This window comes from Sphaerodactylus townsendi, linkage group LG10, assembly GCF_021028975.2.
Source record: "Sphaerodactylus townsendi isolate TG3544 linkage group LG10, MPM_Stown_v2.3, whole genome shotgun sequence".
Classification (NCBI taxonomy): domain Eukaryota; kingdom Metazoa; phylum Chordata; class Lepidosauria; order Squamata; family Sphaerodactylidae; genus Sphaerodactylus; species Sphaerodactylus townsendi.
In genome coordinates, this window is record NC_059434.1 from 75,017,863 (window position 1) to 75,040,249 (window position 22,387).

The 22,387-nt window shown below is 43.6% G+C and overlaps 1 protein-coding gene across 4 annotated transcripts in view; it reads left to right on the plus strand.

The window, feature by feature from the left end:
• Window positions 1-337: 337 nt before the first annotated feature.
• LOC125440026 (broad substrate specificity ATP-binding cassette transporter ABCG2-like) overlaps window positions 338-22,387 on the plus strand; it is a 30,808-nt gene continuing 8,758 nt past the window's right edge. The window contains exons 1-11 of one of the 4 annotated variants that reach the window (XM_048509541.1): window positions 338-402; window positions 7,100-7,317; window positions 10,908-10,967; window positions 12,333-12,447; window positions 12,741-12,893; window positions 14,808-14,965; window positions 15,768-15,919; window positions 16,701-16,802; window positions 17,705-17,949; window positions 20,204-20,286; window positions 20,698-20,787. In XM_048509541.1, the coding sequence (XP_048365498.1) occupies window positions 7,121-7,317; window positions 10,908-10,967; window positions 12,333-12,447; window positions 12,741-12,893; window positions 14,808-14,965; window positions 15,768-15,919; window positions 16,701-16,802; window positions 17,705-17,949; window positions 20,204-20,286; window positions 20,698-20,787 (1,355 nt within the window). In that variant the 5' untranslated portion in view covers window positions 338-402; window positions 7,100-7,120. Of the gene's footprint in view, window positions 403-2,680; window positions 2,904-7,083; window positions 7,318-10,907; window positions 10,968-12,332; window positions 12,448-12,740; window positions 12,894-14,807; window positions 14,966-15,767; window positions 15,920-16,700; window positions 16,803-17,704; window positions 17,950-20,203; window positions 20,287-20,697; window positions 20,788-22,387 lie in introns of those variants that run through there. The other 3 variants (XM_048509539.1, XM_048509538.1, XM_048509542.1) reach the window with 3 other exon arrangements.

Below are 22,387 nucleotides of genomic sequence, written 5' to 3' on the forward strand. Positions count from 1 at the left end.
TTGTCTGGAGATCAGTTGTAATTCTGGGACAACTCTAGCCCTCCCCACCCCCCCGCCGGAGGTTAGCAACTGTAGGGAACTGATGTGGATGGGCTCTGCATTTTGTACTACAAATCAAAGGGCTTAGGGAGAAAACGGGATGGGATCAAGCAGATGAAAACAGATTTAGCCAGGAAGGGGTTACAAGGCTCCATATGGCTTGCAGCTGGCCCCTCCTCCATTCCTTCTCAGGCAATAAGACCAAATATGTACATTTCCCATTACAGGGGGGTCTCCAATGTGGTGCCTATCAACTATTTTCCTGTTTCCTGCCAAGTGTTTATATAAACTGAAGGGGGCCAAGTTGGGCTTTTGCTAAGCAGAGCTTCTGATCAGCTGTTAGCAGACCTGACATACTGCCAGGTGAGTGTTTCTGATCTACCTCAATACTTGAATGTATGCAAGGAAATATCTTCTAAACAATATGTTCATTTCTGAAACCATCCTGTTAAACAAAGCTTCTTCCTGAAACGCTGAAGGGCTACAATCAGTGTTGTGCATCTTCCCTCCTTGACTTTTTGGGCTTGGCTTTGGCTCAGTGGCAGCCCACCACCCTGTATCATATTTCCACAGGTGCCTGCTATCTCAGAAACTTTGAGGACTCCTGTCCCATTCAACCTCCAGAAGCAAAAAGGCTAAAGATGGCAGCTGGATGGAAAGAACTGATTATGTGCTAGCCCCTGGGAGGAGCCAGAAATTTGTCATGTTTAACATCCACTTTCTGTTTTTCCTCAGTTGGGGCTTGGGCTGCATGGGAGCAAGACCAAGAGAGCTCTGCAAAATGGTTAACATAAACTTCAAAGTTGGTTCAAAAACAGATTGTGTTTTAATATAATGATAGAAACAATGCACTTTGAAACAAAGAGAGTTCTCCCCCCACTTTTAAACGAAAGATTGAAATTCAGAGGTGAGGTATGAGGTTTTTTGTAAGGCTGGGTGGGTTGCGAGGTGGGGGGGGGGATCTGGAAATGCTGGGAGTTAGTTCAGATGCTATGAATTAAATGAAAGATTCAGTTAAGAATTTCAAACAGATTGGGAAGGGCAGCCATGAAGGAGCTAGAAAAGATTCTTAAGTGTAACCATGTGTTGCTGGCAACCAAGACGAAGATAATTCATGCCACAGTATTTCCTATTACTATGTGCATGTGTGAAAGATGGACAATGAAGAAAGCTGACAGGAACAAGGTTGATTCCTTTAAAATTTAGTTTTGGAAATGCTATGGACTGACAAAAAGATAAATAAGAGGAGGGTTAAGAACATAAGAACATAAGAACAAGCCAGCTGGATCAGACCAGAGTCCATCTAGTCCAGCTCTCTGCTACTCGCAGTGGCCCACCAGGTGCCTTTGGGAGTTCACATGTAGGATGTGAAAGCAATGGCCTTCTGTGGCTGTTGCTCCCGAGCACCTGGACTGTTAAGGCATTTGCAATCTCAGATCAAAGAGGATCAAGATTGGTAGCCATAAATCGACTTCTCCTCCATAAATCTGTCCAAGCCCCTTTTAAAGCTATCCAGGGTTCTAGAGCAACTCAAGCCTGAACTCTCCCTAGAAGCTAAAATGACTTAGCTGAGGTTGTCGTACTTTCTTCACATTATGAGAAGAGAAAAGTTGCTGGAAAAAATGATAATGGATGCCATGGTCCTCAGTATGCCAAATCTGAGCAGGGGTGTTAACAATAGGACATTTGGGAGGATATTAATTCATGGGACTGCCGTGAGTCCGAACTGACTTAATTGCACTCAACACAATGCCAAATACCGGAATAACCATTGTCCTCAGTAAATATGATGAGAGTGAGATCTGGTTTTACTCTCTCTGCAAGCTCTTGGTCCTTTGAGGTGCCAATGGCCAGAAGCCTTATCTCAGGGCCTCTTGTGTCTCTGTGTCTTCAACACAGAAGAAGAAAGACAAGGCCATTATAACAGAAACTCTGCTACTTTGAATAACTTATTATAGTTTTCCAGTTTTTATTGACTAAACCAGACAGACACATCAGCTTTGCCAGTCATTCTACAGAACTTAGCCTGAAAACCTTTAAAAGTTCTTACAATCATTTTTGCTTTGCAACAGGTGCCTTTTACCATCTTCGCTGTATTTTCCCCTCTTGTGCTGACTGACCTAGCAGTGCAGCCTCGTGCTTCTCTAACTTCCAGGGTGGACTAACTTCCCATTTTCTTTTTGGGGCTGTCTGTGAAGGTATATGGGAAACTGCAGCTTGCACAAAATGTGGCAACTTTTGTCTGATATTAAATGTCAATTGCATGTGATACTGAGCTTACAACAATTGCTCTGGATTCTCATTTCATGGCCTGGATGCTCCTTTGCTTTATCTGGCTGGTGGGAAAGATTTAAACCATGCTAGTGAGCTTAGAGGCAGGCGTAGATAGCTAATCTAATACAGCGTGTTCGTTATTAAATGTATATCTCTCTGGTGCAAGACAGAACTGAATCCAGTTCTGATCACCAGTGAGTTTCACTTCCTATGGAATGGTTCTTGCAGCACTGTCAATTATCAGCTATTAGCATAAGGCTAAGAGAAAGTCGGCCTCTGTGCTTGCCCCTCCCTAGAAGAGACCTTTCACCCTCCCTTAATTGGAGCTGGAAAGGGGAGGACTGAACAGTCTTCTTTACAAGGCCCTTTAAGAAGACTTGTCCGCTGTCCCCTCTGTGGATTAACTCTTTATGCTGCTGAAACTGGTCCCTTGGATGACCCAGGTGGTGGAGTGGGGAATCTGTGCCTTTTTTCAAGTTGTCCCAAAGTTGGCAATTGCAACTTCTCCACTTAGTCCCCCTCCAACAAGCTCCAGTTTTGTTTCCAGTGTACTCTTCTGTCCTGTAGCTGCCTCTGAGATCATTAAAAGGGTAAGTCCAAATTGGGAATTTTGGGTGGGGTGGGGCAGGGGTTGCTTGGTAGTTTCGTCCTGGATTACATCCTTGTATGAAGAGCTAGATCAGGTCCAAAGTACTCTAGTTGACAGTTTTAAATGTCTACTCAGATTCCACAGCTGTTCTGTTCGGTTGCCGAGGAAGCCAGTCTGAGCAGTTGTTACTGGTTACTCTTCACACATACATTCTGTTTTAATTAAAAGGTAATTTTTCAAATGAGAACATGATTCGCCGTACGCTTGCAGCCAGCCTTTAAAGATATCCATGTAGTGAGGGAGAGAGCCACACCATGACTTAAATAAGAGGGATATACACATTTGTGTAATTGGGATAAGCTTATGCAAAGACAAGGTTTCAATGGTCCAAGTCTGTCTGAGGCTGATACAACCACTGAACTTCGGCCGTGCTCTGGTTTCAGTGGAAACCAAAGAACGGAGCTGAATCCAGAGGTCCCATTGGTTTCAGCACAATTTAAGGGCAATTGGCTCTTTATTATTGAAAATCCCATGGGGGAGGAAAATAACTACAACAGAGCTGGTGGCTTTCCCCCCCAAAGTCATTTCAAGGTTGACATCTGGCTAAATGCCTTACGTTTGAAAAATGCTTTATATTTCCCACAATTGTGCTCTTTGCACAGGTAACGCGAGTGTCCTGAGAAGTGATCCACAAACTTTGTCACATGGAACCCATTTCTAAACTTGCTTTACTTTTTGGATCCATTTGCAAACTGCATCCGTATTATTTTCCCCCGCCCCAGCATAAAATCAAGAATAAATATGAATTTAAAATGTACAGCTTCATCTTTATGAACACTTTATGAACACTGTACACCGCCCAGAGCCCCTAGAGGATGGGGCGGTATAAAAGTTTAAAAATAAATAAATAAATAAATAAATAAATAAATACACACACACACACACACACACACACACACACACACACACACACACACACCAGTGGTGGGATCCAAAAATTTTAATAACAGGTTCCAATGGTGGTGGGATTCAAACAGTGGCGCCGCCGCACACACGCACCTCCAGTCCATATTGGGCAGGGAGGTTGCTTTAGTAAGCCTTTCTCGGCACTCAGAAAAAATTAGTAACCACTTCTAGAGAAGTGGTGAGAACTGGCTGGATCCCACCTCTGAAGCAAACCCAAACAGGTCATAAGGCTTCTCAGAATATCTTCTCTCATCCTGTTTCTTTTCCTTTCTCCCGGCCTTGCAATGCACAATTTGAGAACCATTGTGTAAAAATCTCTGTCTAAACTGCTGCGTCTGTTGAACGGTAGCCACACTTCCATGTTTTATTTTGTGGATGTTATTTACTTAATTTATATCTCATCTTTCTGCCCAAAGTGGAATACATTTTTCTCCTCTCCTCCATTTTCTCCTCACAACCCTGTGAATTATGTAAGCTAGGCTGGGAATGTGTAACTGGCCCAAGCCATAAAGCACGTTTCCACGGCAGAGTAGCGATTTGAACGGAGGCCTGCCTTCCAATTGCTAGTCTGGCACTCTTAACCACAGCATTATATTTGCTCTAAAATAGTAAACTCAGTTGTAAACAACCTCATTGATTACACCAGTATAGGCAACCTTTTTTGGCCTGAGTATTGAAGATGCTCTGGGAAACAAAATTGGGAGGGTGGAATTGAGGATAATTATTTATTAAATTGCTTATAATCTTCCTTTCACCTGTGGCTCGTGGCTTATGTTTCCCAGTGTGAAGCCATGCAAAGTGCAATGAAATCCCATTGAAAACTCCCTTTCCCAAGAAAATCTCTGCAGCCGATGCCCCATTAGAAGCCACTGTGCTAGGTACAGAGGCTTCTGCTATTCTGTGTATTATTAACTATCTAAATTCTGGATTTTAATTTTCGCCTCTACATCTCCATGATTCCTTCCCTGCTGTAGCATGCTTGATGTGTGCTTCGTACAGTTTTTAGAATAATAAGAAACTAAAATGAAAAAGTAGCAAGGGAATTAAATGTTCTCAGTTTTTTCTTGACTGCCCAAAACCAAACTTGTCTATATTTCATCTCCTCTCAGAAATAATACATGAAGTTGATCTGCCTGTATTTTGTCATGGAAGTAGAAATGTATCTTGGTCTCAGAGAAACAATTAGAGAGGGGGAAAAATGGCCCAGTTACAGGACAAAACATTTTACAATTTAACTAACCGAATAACAAAACCAGCCGTTGAAACCATCCCACCCATTTTAAGAAATTTATACTGTTTGCCAATTTTTTGAATCTGGTTCATGGTCTTGGTTCTTAACCTTTATAGGTCTTCAACAGAATCTACTTAGGGACAACCTAGATGTTAAAAAGTATATAAGTTTGTCATAGGCAGATTCCGCATGAGCCAAAAACAGCAGAGTGAAAACGGTGTAAAATGGTTTAAAACGGTGTAAAAGGGTTTACACTGTTTTCACACCGTTTTCACACCACTGTTTATGGCCCATGCGGAATCTGCCATAGTGATTTGCAGCCATGTTGTAGCTGTGAGTTCCTGGTGGAAGCTTCATTTAAAAGTGTGTGGGAGCCTGATTTGTACTGGGACCAAGACCATGAACCAGATTCAAAAAATTGGCAAGCTTTTGAGTTTTTCAGAACGCTTCATCAGACTGGATTTTGAACTCATGAAGCTGCCTTGTATTGAATCAGAATCTCGGATCGTCAAGGTCTGTATCTCCTACTCAGACTAGTAGTGGCTCTCCAGAGTCTCTCGGGTCAAAGTCTTTCACATCACCTACTACCTGACTCTTTTAACTGGAGATATCAGTGCTTGAACCCGAGGCCTTCCACATACCAAGCAGATGCTCTGCTACAGCACCACAACCCTTTAAAGTGTCTTCGTCAGCATCATGTGTAGAATGCTCTGTTGGCTTCACTGAGCACAGGATGTGGCTGTCTGGTGTCATGATGAAGGCACAACCTGATTCTCTCCTCTTCATCATCCCAGAAGTCTAAAGGCATAACTTGATATCAGTTTCACCTATCTAGTTACTGGATATGATACAGTAGCAATTTCGTTATGGTAATCTAAAAAATGTTATCTCAGGCTCATTCCGCACATGCAGAATAATGCACTTTCAAACTGCTTTCAATGCTCTTTGAAGCTGTGCAGAATGGCAAAATCCACTTGCAAACAGTTGTGAAAGTGGTTTGAAAACGCATTATTTTGTGTGTGCGGAAGGGGCCTTAGTTTTTGGTTGCGTTTCCTTTTACGTCCAAATAATGTATTTTTTCCACATTGATAATCTATCTGGGGAGCGGAGAAAGGTATAGAAGGTGCTCCAGTTGTTGTTTTGTGCTGCGCTTGCTCCACAGAAGAAGAAAAACCACGACAAGACGTAACTGTCCACACAACTATATTATTTTTTGGCTGGGAGTGGCAGTGGCTCAGTGGGAGAGCATCCATTTTGTGGGCAAAAGGTCCCAGATTTGATCCCTAGCACTAAAGGATCAGGTGATAGGTGACATGAGAGTTTTCTGCCTGCCAGATAAAGATATTTTGAGTCCTCTGCCTGTCACTCAGCATAGACCATAGTTGACAATTAAGTCACAGCCAACTTGTGGCACCCCTGCGAAGTTTTACCTCACGGGGGTTTTAAGGCAAGAGATGCCATTGCTTGCCTTGGCACAGCACTCCCAGTTTTCCTACCATGGTTTTGCATCCAAATGCTGACTGTGGTCAACCCTGCTTAATTTCCAGGTTTGGACCAGATTGGGCTAATCTGGGTTGTTAGGACTGCTAAATTTTCATTTCATTTCATTATCCGATTTATACCCTGCCCTCCCCTGTAGGGCTCAGAGCAGCGAAAAACAGCCATAACAGCAAAAATAATAAGCAAATATCAAAACAGCAATAAACATAGTATCGTAAGCATAAAAAACATCAGTAATCATGACATAACATAATAATATTTCATAACATAATCACATAATGACATCATAACATAACAGCAGAATAACAGATTATAATATAATAAACATAATATAATCCAAGGTCTGCCACGGTATAAAGCAAGATCACGTGTACACATTTTGATTTACAATGACAACAATCCTTTGAACTTTGCTTACACCAGTTGGCCCATGTACTGAGGGATTCTGTGAAATTTATTTTTTTCATACATGTCGATCACTCAGGTTTTGTGATTCCCAGGGGTAAAGAAGAGCCTCAGGGATGGCTCACAAAGAACAAATCAGCATTCCAATATCAGAGGCCAATGCAAATGGCGTCCCAAGCAGGAAGCAGTCATCCCAAGACATGACAAGAGCCACCACTGTGACTTTTCACAACATCTGCTACACGGTGAAGACCAAGAGTGGCTTTGTATGCTGCCGAAAAACAGTCAACAAAGACATTTTGAGAGATATCAAGTATGTATATTTAAACATGAATCTCGTGCTCCTTTCCTTGATGGTTCTTAGTATTTGTTCTGGGCCTTTACGGCTGTGGTTCTCAACCTGTGGGTCGCAACCCCTTTGGGGGTCGAATGACCCTTTCACAGGGGTCGCCTAAGACCATCGGAAAACACATATTTCCGATGGTCTTAGGAACCAAGACACAAATAATTTTATGGTTGGGGGTCACCACAACATGAGGAACTGTATTAAAGGGTTGCAGCATTAGGAAGGTTGAGAACCACTGCTTTACGGTATATTAAGCGCTTCTTTACAGACGTCTTCTTGGGAATCCTCACAACAACTCTGTAATAACCCATATTGCAGAATGCTTTGTGTGGCTGGGAGTGGGAGAGAGCCAGAGGATGAAACAGTAGTTTATTTTAAATGTGTTTACACACCTGCCATGTTCTCAACTGAAACCACAAGGTTTAAATACAAACATAACTGTTAAAATGTAGAATAACCAGTTATCTGAGCCATCTGGTGAGTTCGTGGGAGCATGATTGAAATTTGAGGCATGGGCTTTGCTATATCTAGACAAGATGTGAAAGATCCTTAGTGAGAATCTTCTGTGGAGTTTTTTTTAAAAAGATAATAACTCCTGGTGATTATTGTGAAGATCTGGGAAGGGTCGCTAAGGGAAGAAGGTATTTAATAATTCCTCTCCATGTGCAGTCTAAGCATCCCCTCCTGTTTGGCTCCAAAGTGACAAAAATACCTCTGCTTTGGAGGAAAAGCTACAGCTTGTTCTTTGGCCCTTTCCCCACTTACCTTTGTGGGCCCTTTGCTGCGTGCTGTTGCCTTCAGCGACGGGCATCTCTGGCGCAGTGCCCGGATGCCAGCTATGAGAGCGGCAGAAGGCCGTTGGCATCTCTGGCGCATGCCAGGGATGCCGCTGCTGCTGAGGGGGGGGGGGGCGGGAGAAGCTGCAGCTGCCGGGCAGCTGCGCCTGTCACCCCTGTAGTGGGGAGTGCCCCAAGACCCCGCGCTACGTGAGGAGAGTAGCGCAGGGCTTAAGGTAAGTGGGGAAAGGGCCTATGTCTTGTCCATGGAGCTAATTGCAGCTTAACACGGGGTTCTTTAAATTGTGGAAGAAGCCCAAAAGAAGATCCTTAAACTCCTTATTCTCCTAGTAATTCCCTGTGATCTTCTGTGCAGACTCCTGGTGCTGCTAACTTGCTATTTAGGATCTTGCCTGTGTGTATATTTGTGTATATGCTTTAATTCCACAGTCTTCCATATTTTGTCTAGTTCAACCCTCAGTTCCCTCAATACACAAGTTTTCTCTAAAAAAATAATAAGCCCGGCTCAGTAAATGTTGCAGCTTACGTTGCACTCATAATCAGCCTTGCGCCTGATGTTTTATATTTTTTAAACTGAATTTGCATCCCGCCCTTTCCCCACAGGGCTCAGTTAAGGTGGGGCCCATCTGTTATCTGTAGTGAACAGTACCATGTTGACAATTGCTGAAAAAAGAAAAAGGCACCGCCCAGTTTTAACAAGTGTCTTGTCTTTTTCAGCAATTAGAATTGCTAGTGGTAGGGAACCCTCAACAAGAACAAGAAAACTCCCAATACCTGCACGTTTCCCCCTTCTGCTTGTGTGTTGCTTCTTTGGATCTCAGCCAGGGAGTTTTATTTTTCTTCATAGCTAGGTCTTAGGCGTCTATTATATGACCACCATTTGTAAGAGGCCTATAAATAATTAACTGAATTATATTGCCTTGAGTGCAAAAGGTAACAGGGCCACCCTGTAGCATTACGGACATCTTATAGTTCAAGTTAGCCCCGTGGTATAGAACAGCAAGCTGCAGTATTGCAGTCTAAGCTCTTCTCATGACCTGAGTTTGATCCTGATAGGAGTCAGTTTTGAGGGAGCCAACTCAAGGCTGATTCAGCCTTTCATCTTTCCAAGATCAGTATAATGACTCCCCAGCTTGCCTGGGGTAAAGCATAGCTGACTGGGGAAGGCAACAGCAAACTACCTGTAAACACAGTCTGCCTAGTAAATGTCGTGATGTGATGTCACCCCATGGGTCAGTAATGAACTGGTGCTTGCACCTTTACCTATGGTTTGAGAATTTAAAGTGAGACAAATGCAGCAGCTACCAACATACAGGGCATACAGGAGCAGCAGTGGCGTAGGAGGTTAAGAGCTCGTGTATCTAATCTGGAGGAACCGGGTTTGATTCCCAGCTCTGCCGCCTGAGCTGTGGAGGTTTATCTGGGGAATTCAGATTAGCCTATGCACTCCCACATGCCAGCTGGGTGACCTTGGGCTAGTCACAGCTTCTTGGAGCTCCCTCAGCCCCACCTACCTCACAGGGTGTTTGTTGTGAGGGGGGAAGGGCAAGGAGATTGTAAGCCCCTTTGAGTCTCCTGCAGGAGAGAAAGGGGAGATATAAATCCAAACTCCTCCTCCTCCTCCTCTTCTTCTTCTTCTTCTTCTACAGTGAAATTAATGTTCATGTTTAAGGAAACGTCTGGTGATTTTGCACCCAAAGCAATATCTCAGCTCAGTCTCCTGCTATATTTTAAGATTGGCTTCGCCTCCTTATTCCCTTGATTGTTTTTCAAAATACTTTTTCAGGGATGTGCACAAATTCTACATTGCCGTATTTGGGCTTAATAGATTTCAAACGGTAAAGGTCACAAGTTAAACACTTTCAAATAATGGTATCTAATGGCTTCTATGTTCTGGAGAAGCCCTGGGTTTTCTCGGAGGCTTATTAGGAGTTCTTCAATAAGGAGAGACAAACTTCTGTGACAGACAGCTTGCCCTCTGTTACAGCTTTTCCTCAGTAAAATGTGGCTGCAATGAAATTTACTCTGCAGCTTCAAGGGAGCATTGGATATACAAGGCCCACATTTAATTTCTTTCTCTGTATTATTATATATCTAACGATGCAGAGCTGGCCTCAATTTGAATAATGAAGCCCATTCAATGGGGCCAGCTGCAACAACCAGTTATAGTTCTGCAATTCTGAGGGAACCCATGGATTTGCATGAAAACCATGCTTTGTAAAACAAAACATATATTTGGAGTAAATCATTCAACTGAACTTAACCAGTGATGTTCCACATGTGCAGATGTCACAAAAGGCAAACTGCTAGACATAGTTTTCATTTGTTAGCCACCTTGGCGGTCCTTATAAAGGCAGAAAAATTGGGTATACATTTTGTAAACCAAGTATGTTCACGGCTGTTGTTAAAACTTCAAATGTACGTTGGGAGATTTAACTGTGGATTTGTACTATCTAGTTGCAACCTTTGCCTTTCCTTCTGCTCGTTGCAATACAACTGTGGCCTGCGCAAGTTATTTTCAGCCGTTCTAGGTACAACAAAGCATTTCATTTTGTGACAGCTGGTACAGAGGGACAGACTGCTTGTCCAGCTGGGTTTCACCTCTGCTTGACAGTTGCAATTCCTTATAGAGTATAGTGTACTTAAGAGAAAAGGGGAAGTGTCAAGTTGTTGGACATTTGTGTTAGCGGGCTCTGATGATTAATGGATGTACTTTAATTGAAGTAATGAATGAGAAATATGCTGAGCTTTACTTTACAGTGGGATAATGAGGCCAGGACTGAATGCAATTCTTGGGCCAACGGGCGGTGGAAAATCTTCGTAAGTATTGCAACAATTAATCTATCTACCTTTAAAGCCTTCGCAGCATGGGACCCACTCACTTGAAAGACTAGGCTGCTTTCGCACATGCAGAATAATGCAATTTCAATCCACTTTCAGTGCACTTGAACAATTATTTGCAAGTGGATTTTGCTATTTCGCACAGTAAAATCCAGCAGCAAAGTGCATTGAAAGTGGATTGAAAGTGCATTATTCTGCATGTGCGAAAGTGCCCTATCTCTTTCCATAAGTCCCTGTGTGCCAACTAGTTTTCAGGCAATCATCTGGTGGCTATCTTACTACATAAAGTGGCTTGTCTGGCATTGAGGAGAGATCTTTGGGTCCTGCTTGCTTGCCAGAGGTTCTGAGAGGGTTTGAATTACTGTGCATCTTTTCAGGGTTGGGAAGGAAGGAGTTATTTTGTTTGTTATTTTAATTTGGTTCTAACTGGAAATGTTTTCAAGCTATTCATGTAAGTTGCCTTAAAATTAATTAACAAATATTTATTTCATCCTTCCTCCAAGGATGTCAAGGCTGTATATATAGCTTCCACAATTTTATCCTCCCTATGACCCACGAAACAGGCTAGATTGAGAGACTGTGACAAGCAAAATGTTTAGGATTGGGGGTTTTGCCTTTTGCTGGTAGTTGTGTCCTCAGCTGTGCTTTTCTATGGCCCCTTTCACACATGCAGAATAGTGCACTTTCAATATACTTTCAATGCACTTGCAGCTGTGTGGAATAGCAAATTGCGAAAGTGGATTGAAAGTGCATTATTCTGCATATGCGGAAGGGGCCTAAGTGTAGTCCAGCAGAACTCTGGCTACATAGATCCCTACTAAAGAGTTGGGGGTAGAGTGTGGAGGAGTTCAAATCAATAAAATGACAGCACCCTTGTGGCTAGGTAAACAAATGTGAAATTGTTTCAAACAGGAAAAAAACATTTCAGGGTAACAAATATTTACCATGAACAAAACATAACTTGGCAACTAAAAGTAAAACTAAATCATAACGGCTGTGAACATATCACAACTGAAATAGACAAGATCTTCAAGTCCCCTTAAGGAAGGGCATTCAGAACAATGACAAACTGCAATCAGTGCCCAGTAATACAAAGAAGAGGAAGAGGAAAAAGTCCAAAATGTTAACTAGAAGTGCAGGTCCGCTTCTTCCACATCTGCTCTTCTGTGGCTCCGGATGGTCTACACCCTGTCGTAGCTATGTTCTGTTCTGGATGAAGACTTCAGCCCTGTGCAATTTCTGTTCCTTATGAAAACTGTGCAGGTGTATCTTTCTGCAATTATAAATGTTATGAAGCTTTGGTGCGCAATAGCAAAATGTGATGCTTCTTAATTCCTCTTCTAGATTGCTGGATATTTTAGCTGCAAGGAAAGATCCTCATGGGTTGAGCGGAGATGTTCTGGTCAATGGAGCTCCTCAGCCTGCCAATTTTAAATGCATCTCTGGGTATGTGGTGCAGGTAGGTCATTTCCAGTGCAATCCTACGCAGAGTTTCACCTTTCTAAACCAATTGAAATCACTGTTGTTGTCTCTCCGTTTCTTATTTTACCATTCACAGAAACTCATGATCTATAGACTGATTTTCTTAATTAAAATATCGCACTGCTTCTGTTTATAATGTAGCTTGCCTCATTTTTCTGGCCCTGTGAGTTCTACTTGTTTGGAGCTCCGTGTACGCTCTGGAGGAGCATTGGAGTTGCTGGCTAGGGCTGCATATCTGGAAGTAGCCTAACTTTATTTTCTTTCCATCAGGATGATGTGGTGATGGGAACGCTGACTGTGAGAGAGAACTTTCAGTTCTCAGCAGCCCTCCGCCTTCCAAAGACCGTGAGGTCTCATGAGAAGGAGGAGAGAGTGAATCAGATCCTCAGAGAACTGGGCTTGACAAAAGTGGCAGATTCAAAGGTAATGGCTTATTATCAAGCATCCCTTTTATACTTTTATGCAAAGTAAGCCTATTTAAACCAGACTATAGCCTATATATTACTAAGAAGAATAAGAGTTTGGACAGTGGTGGGATCCAAAAATGTTAGTAACAGGTTCCCATGATGGTGGGATTCAAACAGTGGCGGTGAAAGCACCACTGGGGCTAAGCGGGGCACTCCATCGGGAAGTGGGCCGGCATTCCTGGGAAGGGGCTGTGGTAAGGGACGCATGGCCATGCGCTAATCCTCCCAAGGGAAACGAATGCACGCAGGCTCAGGCTGCCATGCACGCCAGTGCACCTCCTGCTAGACTGCTTCAAGTTCTGCCCGCTACTGCTGAGGAGCGGAGGAGGGGCGTAACTAAGGCAAAAATCACGTGGCAAAATCACCAATTAGTAACCCCCTCTCAGCACACACAAATAATTAGTAACCTACTCTTGGGAACCTGTGAGAACCTGCTGGATCCCACCTCTGAGTTTGGATTTATATCCCCCCCTTTCTCTCCTATAAGGAGACTGAAAGGGGCCTACAATCTCCTTTCCCTTCCACCCTCACAACAAACACCTTGTGAGGTGGGTGGGGCTGAGAGAACTCCAAAGAACTGTGACTACCCCAGGTCACCCAGCTGGCATGTGTTGGAGTACACAGGCTAATCTGGTTCACCAGATAGGCCTCCACAGCTCAAGCGGCAGAGCGGGGAATCAAACCCGGTTCTCCAGATTAAAGTGAACCTGCTCTTAACCACTACACCACGCTGGTTCTCTAAGAGTAAGAAACAATATTTTGTTCCTTGGTCTATAGTAGTGCTTTATTTCTTATTGGCTGATTACACAGTGTCAGATTACCCCGCACTGGCAACTGAGCCCTAGCACAGCAAACTTCCTTGAACTGATGCAAAAGGAAGTTGCTGCGTGCAGGAAGCAGCAGCAAACTTCCTTACGCCAACATACAAGGAAGTTGCTGCGTTCCTCCTGCTCTTGCTCTTGACTTTCTCTGCGGAAAGCGAGAGCACTGCAGTCACGTGGTTGATGCTGCAGCGGGGCAGAGTGGAGGTAAGTTCCACCATCCATAATTGGCCATGGGTTACTTCCAAACTGATTATAAATGGATGAACTGCTAAAACATCTTCATACAGTTGAGATGTTTAGATTAAAACTATTGATAATGCAACAGGAAGTTGAGGCCCGAGTTTCTGGGGAAGTGCACAAAAAGGGACAGAAATCTTGATTCGACTTTATGAGGCAATGGAATTGTACAGGTTGTACAATGACCAGAATTAACATATTCGTAATGGAACCAAACAAGATGCTATTGATGGAATAGGTGTGCTTGTGCTCTGATTTTTTAACAGAAGGAAATAAGTTTCTGGTGGTTCTGCTACTTCCGCACTACGGCCAGAATGAGAGACATTGCAAGATGGTGGGCCAAGTGTGTAATTAACATTTTCTGTGATATTTGTCTCATTTTTTTTGAGCCCTTGGGTTTCTTTCATCAAGGAAGTATTTAGTGGAAGACAGTTATTGGGTCCAGCTATAGGTTTTTGTATCCATTCATTAAGGAACTTCACGAGTTAAAAACGGTTACATAAAATAAGAGTGGAATAATGTCATTTTCACTAGTCATTCTGCTTTTGGGAGTGAGAAAACCATAAGTATCAGTTTTCAAGAAGGAGTAAGAAAACACTACTGAGCAGTTGAGTTGTAGGAAAGCCTGGTTGTGGTTGATAGGGGAGTTCAGGTAGATCTTGTTCCTAACGTTTTGCCTGCACCTGCATCAATGTTAGGAACAAGATCTACCAGACCACGGCCACACAGCCCAGAAAGCCCACCACAACCAGTTGAATCCGTCTGTGAAAGCCTTCAACAATACAATGCATGTTCTTGTTTTGCATTAGGTTGGAACCCAGTTTATTCGTGGTATATCGGGGGGAGAGAGGAAAAGGACCAATATTGGAATGGAGCTCATTACTGACCCTTCAGTCTTGTTCTTAGATGAACCAACCACTGGATTGGATGCCAGCACAGCCAATGCTGTTCTTCTGCTCCTGAAGAGGTAATCAACTGGGCATATCGTCTTTGACAGGGTGTTAAACTAGTTGTGGTAGTAAAAGGGTGCTACCTTATGCATTTTAACAAGAAGAATTGCGTGACTGTTAGAAATTCTTGCGTGAGACTTGAGCTCAAATCCTTATGCAGCCCTGGTGCTCACAAGTGGACTTCAGGCTGTTAAATGCATGCATACTAACATGATCTCCATGAAGAAAGGGTAGGGATCCACGTGTGGTCAATAAATCCTATGTGTCCAGTACAGTCATCTTCCAGAACCCTGTTTTGGATGCCCCCCCCCATCTTCTGAGGTGGCAATTGGGAACAGGGCCTTCTTAGTTGCAGCCCCCCAACACTCTGCAACTCTGTCTCCCAGAGAGTCTCGCCTGTCACCTTCTGTTGTTGTCTTGTGCCATCAGATGAAGACTTTTTTGTTTTGTGTAGTGTTCCTTCAGTGGTTCCTTTTGTAACTTGTCTGTCTTTTAACTTAGTTTTTATTGTTTAAATGATGCTTTTTTGTTTAGTTTTAACAGTTTTTAAAGACGTGTTTTTATTATGTGTGTTCTGGTCTGTTAGTTGCCTTGTTGCCCCTGGTGAGGGCAGAAAGGTGGGGCTATACTATTTTATAAAGAAATAAAGTCTTAACGAAAAGGTTGCCATTGAAATACAACATTTTTTTTATTTTGCAGTATTTTTTAATCTGGGGATTTTGAATGTATGTTCAATCCCTCCTTTATGCATTGCAGTGTGTTATATGTACATTACATAATATTAAGTCCATTGATCTGAGTAATATCTGCTCTGTGCAGGATGTCCCGGCAAGGAAAAACAATAGTCTTGTCTATCCACCAACCTCGCTATTCTATCTTCAGACTGTTTGATAACTTGACCTTACTGGCTGCAGGAAGACTGCTGTATCACGGACCTGCACAGAACGCCATAGAGTACTTCAAATCCATCGGTAAGCTTTTAGAAGACTCCCTAGCAAAGGCTGTTCAGAGGTTCAGAGGAGAAGCAGCTGTGCCTGTCAATCAGTGCGCCAATCCAGTTTCATTTGTTTGGAACTGTAGCCGTTTGTTGACTCTGTTTTGCCAAGGATGTCTGGTGACATTTGGCACAGTTGATAGCCTCCCACTTTGAGATAGGAGAACCAGAGTGACATTTGAGTTAACTTTCATTTCTTAATGGTGACAGGTGTTCGTTTCTTATTTTGATTCTTGATTCAGTTACCTTGTATGTTGCGAATTCAGGATAAGGCCATTGGGGGAAACAACTGTAGAGAGTGGGGATCTGAACAGGGCTGTTGTTAAATGTGAGAGAATTCACACACTTCAGCATGCGTGAGGGCGCCGCTTTTCGCATCCCCTCCACTCACTTCTCCTTCCAGCACCGCTCTGATCCTGGAGGTCAGAGGGTAGCATGGTGTGTCCCTCCAGAGCAGCCACCATCCCCCCTCAGCCATCCCCACAGCCACCATCCCCCCTCTGCCCCACGGAGCAGGCGGCTGCTCCATCAGGCAGAGGGGGTTTCCCTGTCTGGTGCCGCTGCCTCCCAGCACTGGAAGGAAAGGTGAGTGGAGCCGAACTGGAGCCGCCTCTCTGACTCGGTAGATCTTCGGGGCCGTGGAAAACGCGTCCAAATGGCTCTTTGGGTGATAAAGGTTGCTGCCTCCTGCCCTAAGTATTTGTCAATAGTATTTTTCCTCTACATTTCCATGACCTGGGAGAGCTTTTTCGTTGTAGGTTACGAGTGTGAACCATACAACAACCCTGCTGATTTCTTTCTGGATGTCATTAATGGAGATTCAACAGCTGTGGCTTCGAACAATGTTGAAACAGATGCAGGTATGGAAAATAAATCTTTCATTTTTCTCCTTCCTCTAAAGAGCTCATGGTAGCATACATAGTTGTTTACCTACTTTCTTCTGCACAATAACCCTGTGAGGCTGAAAGAAGGGAACTAGCATAAGATCATCTAACGAGCATGTCTGAGTGGGGACTTGAATCCAGGTCACTCACTGCAGCAGCACAATGGCCCTCTTTGCTTTCAGTGTCTCTGTACAAGCCGGTGCACCTCCTGCTAGACTGCTTCAAGTTCTGCGCACTACTGCTGAGAGGAGCGGCGTAACTAAGGCAAAAATCACATGGCAAAATCACCAATTAGTAACCCCCTCTCGGCACACACAAATAATTAGTAACCTACTCTCGGGAACCTGTGAGAACCTGCTGGATCCCACCTCTGGTTGGCTCCATCATAGAGAAGTCACTCCTGGTGATACAAAGTTAACAGAAATAATTGCATTGGCTACTGCAGAGGCCAGGACACCAGAAACTGCACCCTCCACTAGTACAATAACTATACAGCCTGCCTAAGTTTCCCTGATGTTCACACGGCAGACCCGAAGCACCCACTGTTTAAACAAATGTTAAGATGTGCTAGCATAATTTAGGTTCTGTCTGATAAAAAAGCTGAATTCTAGGAGCCTAGGACAAGGAGTAATGAATTTAAGGTACAGGAAAGATGATTCCACCTAACCAAGCTGATCCAAGATCTTTATTGGTATCTAGGCTATAAAATAATACATAACATACAATGTACAGAGACTTAAAATAAAGACATCATACAGTACAACACTGGATGGAGTTAAAAAGAAACGGGTAAATACAATCATAAGAAGGAGCACAGTAGTCTGGAGAAGGTTAAAGGTTGACTCTCTGTTTCTCTTCCTCCTCTCTTTGCTTTCTAGAGAATATCGATGACCACCTCAGCCGTGACAGGACATTGGCAGAGAGACTAGCAGAGGAGTATTCCAATTCTGCTTATTATAAGGAAACCAAAGCTGAATTAGAGAAGCTGTCTGTGGGGAGCCCACACAAAACTGCCACTTTCAGAGAAATCACATATGCGACATCCTTCTTTCACCAGTTCAAATGGGTCTCCAAGCGCACTTTCAAAAACCTGATAGGCAACCCACAAGCCTCCATAGCGCAGGTAACTGTAACTTGAACTTGCCTGTTTCACAGGTTGTATTTCATGACAGTTTTGCCCATTGTGTAGAGCCAGTCTCAAATTTACCCTCAAGCCTCTCCCATCTTCTCCCAGTTCATCCTATATCTCCTCCTGCCTCCAAGCTTTGTAACTTTTACCTGAGAAAATGCTGTGGTATGGTTTTAGCTCAGACTCCACAGCTGGAGAACCCCTGGCTTAACACTTCCTTCATATTGCTTTTCTCCCTTATTCTCCTTCCCCAGATGTTTTCTCCTAAAGCCCTGACAGAGGTGCAGCTGGGAAGAAAAAGATGAGGAGAGAAACAAGTACAGGGAAAGTGGTGGGCAAGGAAAGGGTTAAGATGTCCCTCCACTTTCAAATATCCAGAAGAAGTGTGGCATCCCAGCCTTGAATGTGTCATTGGTGGTGGAAAGGGCCCTCAATTCATAGCTGATTTATGGCAACCCTGTAGAAATGTCAAGACAAGAGATGTTTGGAGGCAGTTTGCCATTGCCTGCCTCTTTATAGCAACCCTGCATTTCTCTGGTGGTTTCCCATCCGAGTAGCAACCAGAGCTGATGCTGCTTAGCAACCAAGATCCTGGATGGCCAACCTGGACCATCCAGGCCTGGTCTGAATCTCTCATGAGACCCATCCATTCTGATCCAATATTTGTTCACACTGTTTCTAATATTATTTTCTTGACATTTTTAATGTTTGTGCTGTTTATTACTAATAAAATAATTCTTAAAGAGAGAAAGAAACGAATCTGAAAGAACATGTTAGATATAGCTGCTTTCCCGTTAAATCTTTCTTTACAGGAAAATCTCTTCAGAGTACTGATGATTACAGACTTTGATTCTCTGTGTATGTTGATATTATGGAGATCCCTAATAATTGCTTTGTAAAAGCTTGACCTTGTGACAAGAATTATGGCCTTTCAGAACTTTATAATCTCCCAGGGTTAAGGGCCCTGACTAATTTCTCCCCTCAATCGTTTTGATCTCCCTAACGTCATTAGGGACAGATTTGAAATAGGGACTCTGAGCGGCCCCCAGTTCATGTCACCTTTTGGGCTAATCTCCTCAAATTGGTCTTGATGTGATCCTCGTTTTCCACTGCAATTGGCTTAGTGGCTGGATTATCCCTGACATTTGGTCCTTTCGGCAGGTTCTTAGCACTATGGTACCATGTGTGAAGTGCTCTTTAATGTTAAGGTTCAAGGCTTTCTCCTTCTTTGAACAGGGGGGGAAAAGAGGGGGGGGGGAAAGACTCAGCTGTCTGACACCATCATCTGGGCTGCAATTTTAAACATTTCTACCTAATTCAGGGGTGCCAAACTGATTTGTTACGAGGGCTGGACATGACAGAAATGTGATTTGGTCGGGTGGGGTCCTGGGGATGGGTGGGGGGGCTGCCTCAACTGCGGCTGGCCTCTACTCGGGCCAGGGCCTTTACAGCCCTGGCCCCGTCCTGGTGGAATGCTTTACCATCTGAAGTTGTCCGGAACCACTCAAGCAAGTGGACCTTGGTGAGTTCCGCAGGGCTTCCGGTGGGAGACCGGAAGAAAGTTATTCCACCGGCTCCTTTGGGGATGCTACATGCCAGCAGATCTGCCTGCCCCCCCCCCCCCCCGAAGCCCCCATGACAGTTTTGCCATCTTCAGCATTGCCTGATTGCTGATTCCATCTATTTTGGGGCAATGCTGGCCCCCCTAGCCTTTGGGTTGGGCGCCATCTGTGCATGCATCTGTGCATGTATTTTTATCTGTAATTTTTGGAATTGCTGCTATAATATATTTTAATGACTTTTAATGTGTTATCGCTATTGTATTTATGAGATCTTGTATTGTATTTGTTTTATGTCTCATTGTACACCGCCCAGAGCCCTTCGGGGGTTGGGCCGTCTATCAAGCCTAATACATAATAATAATAATAACTGGTGAGTCCCAGCAGGCTCGCCAGTCCAGATCATCAAGTGGCCAACCTCCAGGTGGGAGCTCGTCTCTGAGCTACAGAGATCAGTTGCTCTGGAGAAAATTGCTGCTTGGGATGATGGAATCCATATGCCATTATTCTCTACTGTGGTCCCTCACCAAACTTTGACCTAAAACCTCCAGGAATTTCCCAACCCAGATTTGGCATCCTTAGTCCCCACTGAAATATTTATCTATCCATAGTCGATAACTGATTCCTTTTGCAATGTGTTGCCATAAAACAAGGTCACTGGATAGTACATTGGGTCATTTGTTTTTCAGATGTGCGTGACGGTTTTCCTGGGATTGGTCGTAGGCGCCATATTCTTTGGGGTGAAAAATGATGCTAGCGGCTTGCAAAACAGGTCAGTCAGCTGGCTGCACCCCCAGAATGTACTGTTCTGCACAGTAAAGTCCAGCTTGAAAGTGCATTGAAAGTGGATTGAAAGTGCATTATTCTGCATGTGCGGAAGGGGCCTGAGTGTCACAAGAGCCCTTGCTTTGCAAACCTGCAGTGCAGTAGAAACACAGGGAAGCCAGGATGGGAAGCAGGGTAATGGGGGAGCCAAGTGGCCAAGGAAGGGCAGGATTGGTCCTCTTGTTAAAGAGGGTGTGGGGTTTTTGTTTGTTTGTTTATAGTCCGCCTTTCTAACTTGGACTCAAGGTGGATTACAAAATGTTTGCAAACTGCCAATACCAAACTTCCTTGGTGGTTCGATTTTGTTTAATGGATTTTTACAGTGGCAATCTTTATTTTATTTGCTCTTCCTCTGTAGAATCGGGGCTATGTTCTTCATGACCACCAATCAGTGTTTCAGCAGCATCTCTTCCATCGAGCTCTTTATTGTGGAGAAGAAGATATTTATGTAAGTTGAATGTTCAGCTGCGTGGTAAGGACCACTCTTGGGTCACAGGCTAGTGAGTGATGCTGGTGTTGCTGCATGTGGATTGACATTTTTTTTGTCTGCAGTCTTAAACATGCTTCGTTGTGATGTGGAATGAGGCTCCTGTACGTGATCGATGTCTTCGCTACAGTGCAGTATCTTTCTGAGAATGATGATCCTGTTTCTTAACTCACTTATTGGGTAGAGGCTGTGATTTTCCAGGGCTGCGAGGTTTCATCAGTCAATTGATAGGACTAATCATTTGAAGTTTTAATTGCAGACTAGAAGTGTAATAGTTGGTTAAAACAAAGGTACAGCAAGAGGGAAACAATTAGCAAGGGTTGGTAGAGCCTTCGGTCATAACAGAATTTAGTAGCTTATCAGGTTGGTATCTTTCAGAGATTCCGATGTTAGCAAGTGGAGTATATATCTGTTGGAGTGTCCAGGGTGGGTGGAGAAACCTTGTCTGTGAGTAACAAAGAAGGCAACCAGGTCAATAGTCTTCATTGTTACTCATACTTCTATTCAGATGCCCTCAACTATTGACCTGGTTGCCTTCTTTGTTACTCACAGACAAGGTTTCTCCACCCACCCTGGACACTCCAACAGATATATACTCCACTTGCTTTCCCAACATCAGATCCTCTGAAGATGCCAGCCACAGATGCAGGCGAAACGTCAGGAGAGAATGCTGCTAGAACACAGCCATACAGCCCGGAAACCACACAGCACCCAAGTGATTCCGGCCGTGAAAGCCTTCGACTAAACCAAGAAAGGGTTAGCACGTTTGCAGGTATTGGTAGTTTCTGAGAACACGTAGCTTATACATTTCATGCAGTTCGTATATTATTTACATTTCATAATGAGACCGGTTAGTTATGAAAATGCTGTTTCTGGCTTCTCCTTTAATTACTTCTGTGACATACCAGTTCAATTGTCATGCCCCTCCTTGCTTAAACCTTAGGAATTGTATGTCAGTGGAGCTCTGAGAATTCTGTAGCAGAATTCTTGGTCGTCTGCTCCAGCCACTGTTGCTCAGCTCCCTGGAAAGAAGGAATGACTGTTAAGCCAATTTATATTTGTGGTATGGATATATCCAAAGTCTGTGTTTATTTAACATGTCTTTGTACCACCCAGGAATGGATGTTGAAGGTGGTTTTCCATAAACTTAAAGCCAAAAATGATATTTTACAACAAATGAAAAGAAGTCAGTGCTTATCTAGTTCCCAAATTCAGAGGGCGTTTCTGCATATCAGCAAAACACCTTAATAACCAATGCCACAAGCAGTTTGCAGAGAGTAAAATGGGAGTCTTCGTAGACCACAGACTGAACATGAACCAGCAGTGTGATAGGGCAGCCAAGAAAGTCAATGTAATACTGGGATGCATCACTAAGAATATAGTGTCTAGATTGAGGGAAGTAATTGTACCACTCTATTCTGCATTGGTCAGACCTCACCAGTGTTCAGTTCTGGGCACCGCAATTTAAGAAAGATATTGACAAGTTGGAATGTGCCCAAAGGAGGGCAACCAAAATGGTAAAAGGTCTGAAATCCATGCCCTATGAAGAGAGGCTTAGTGA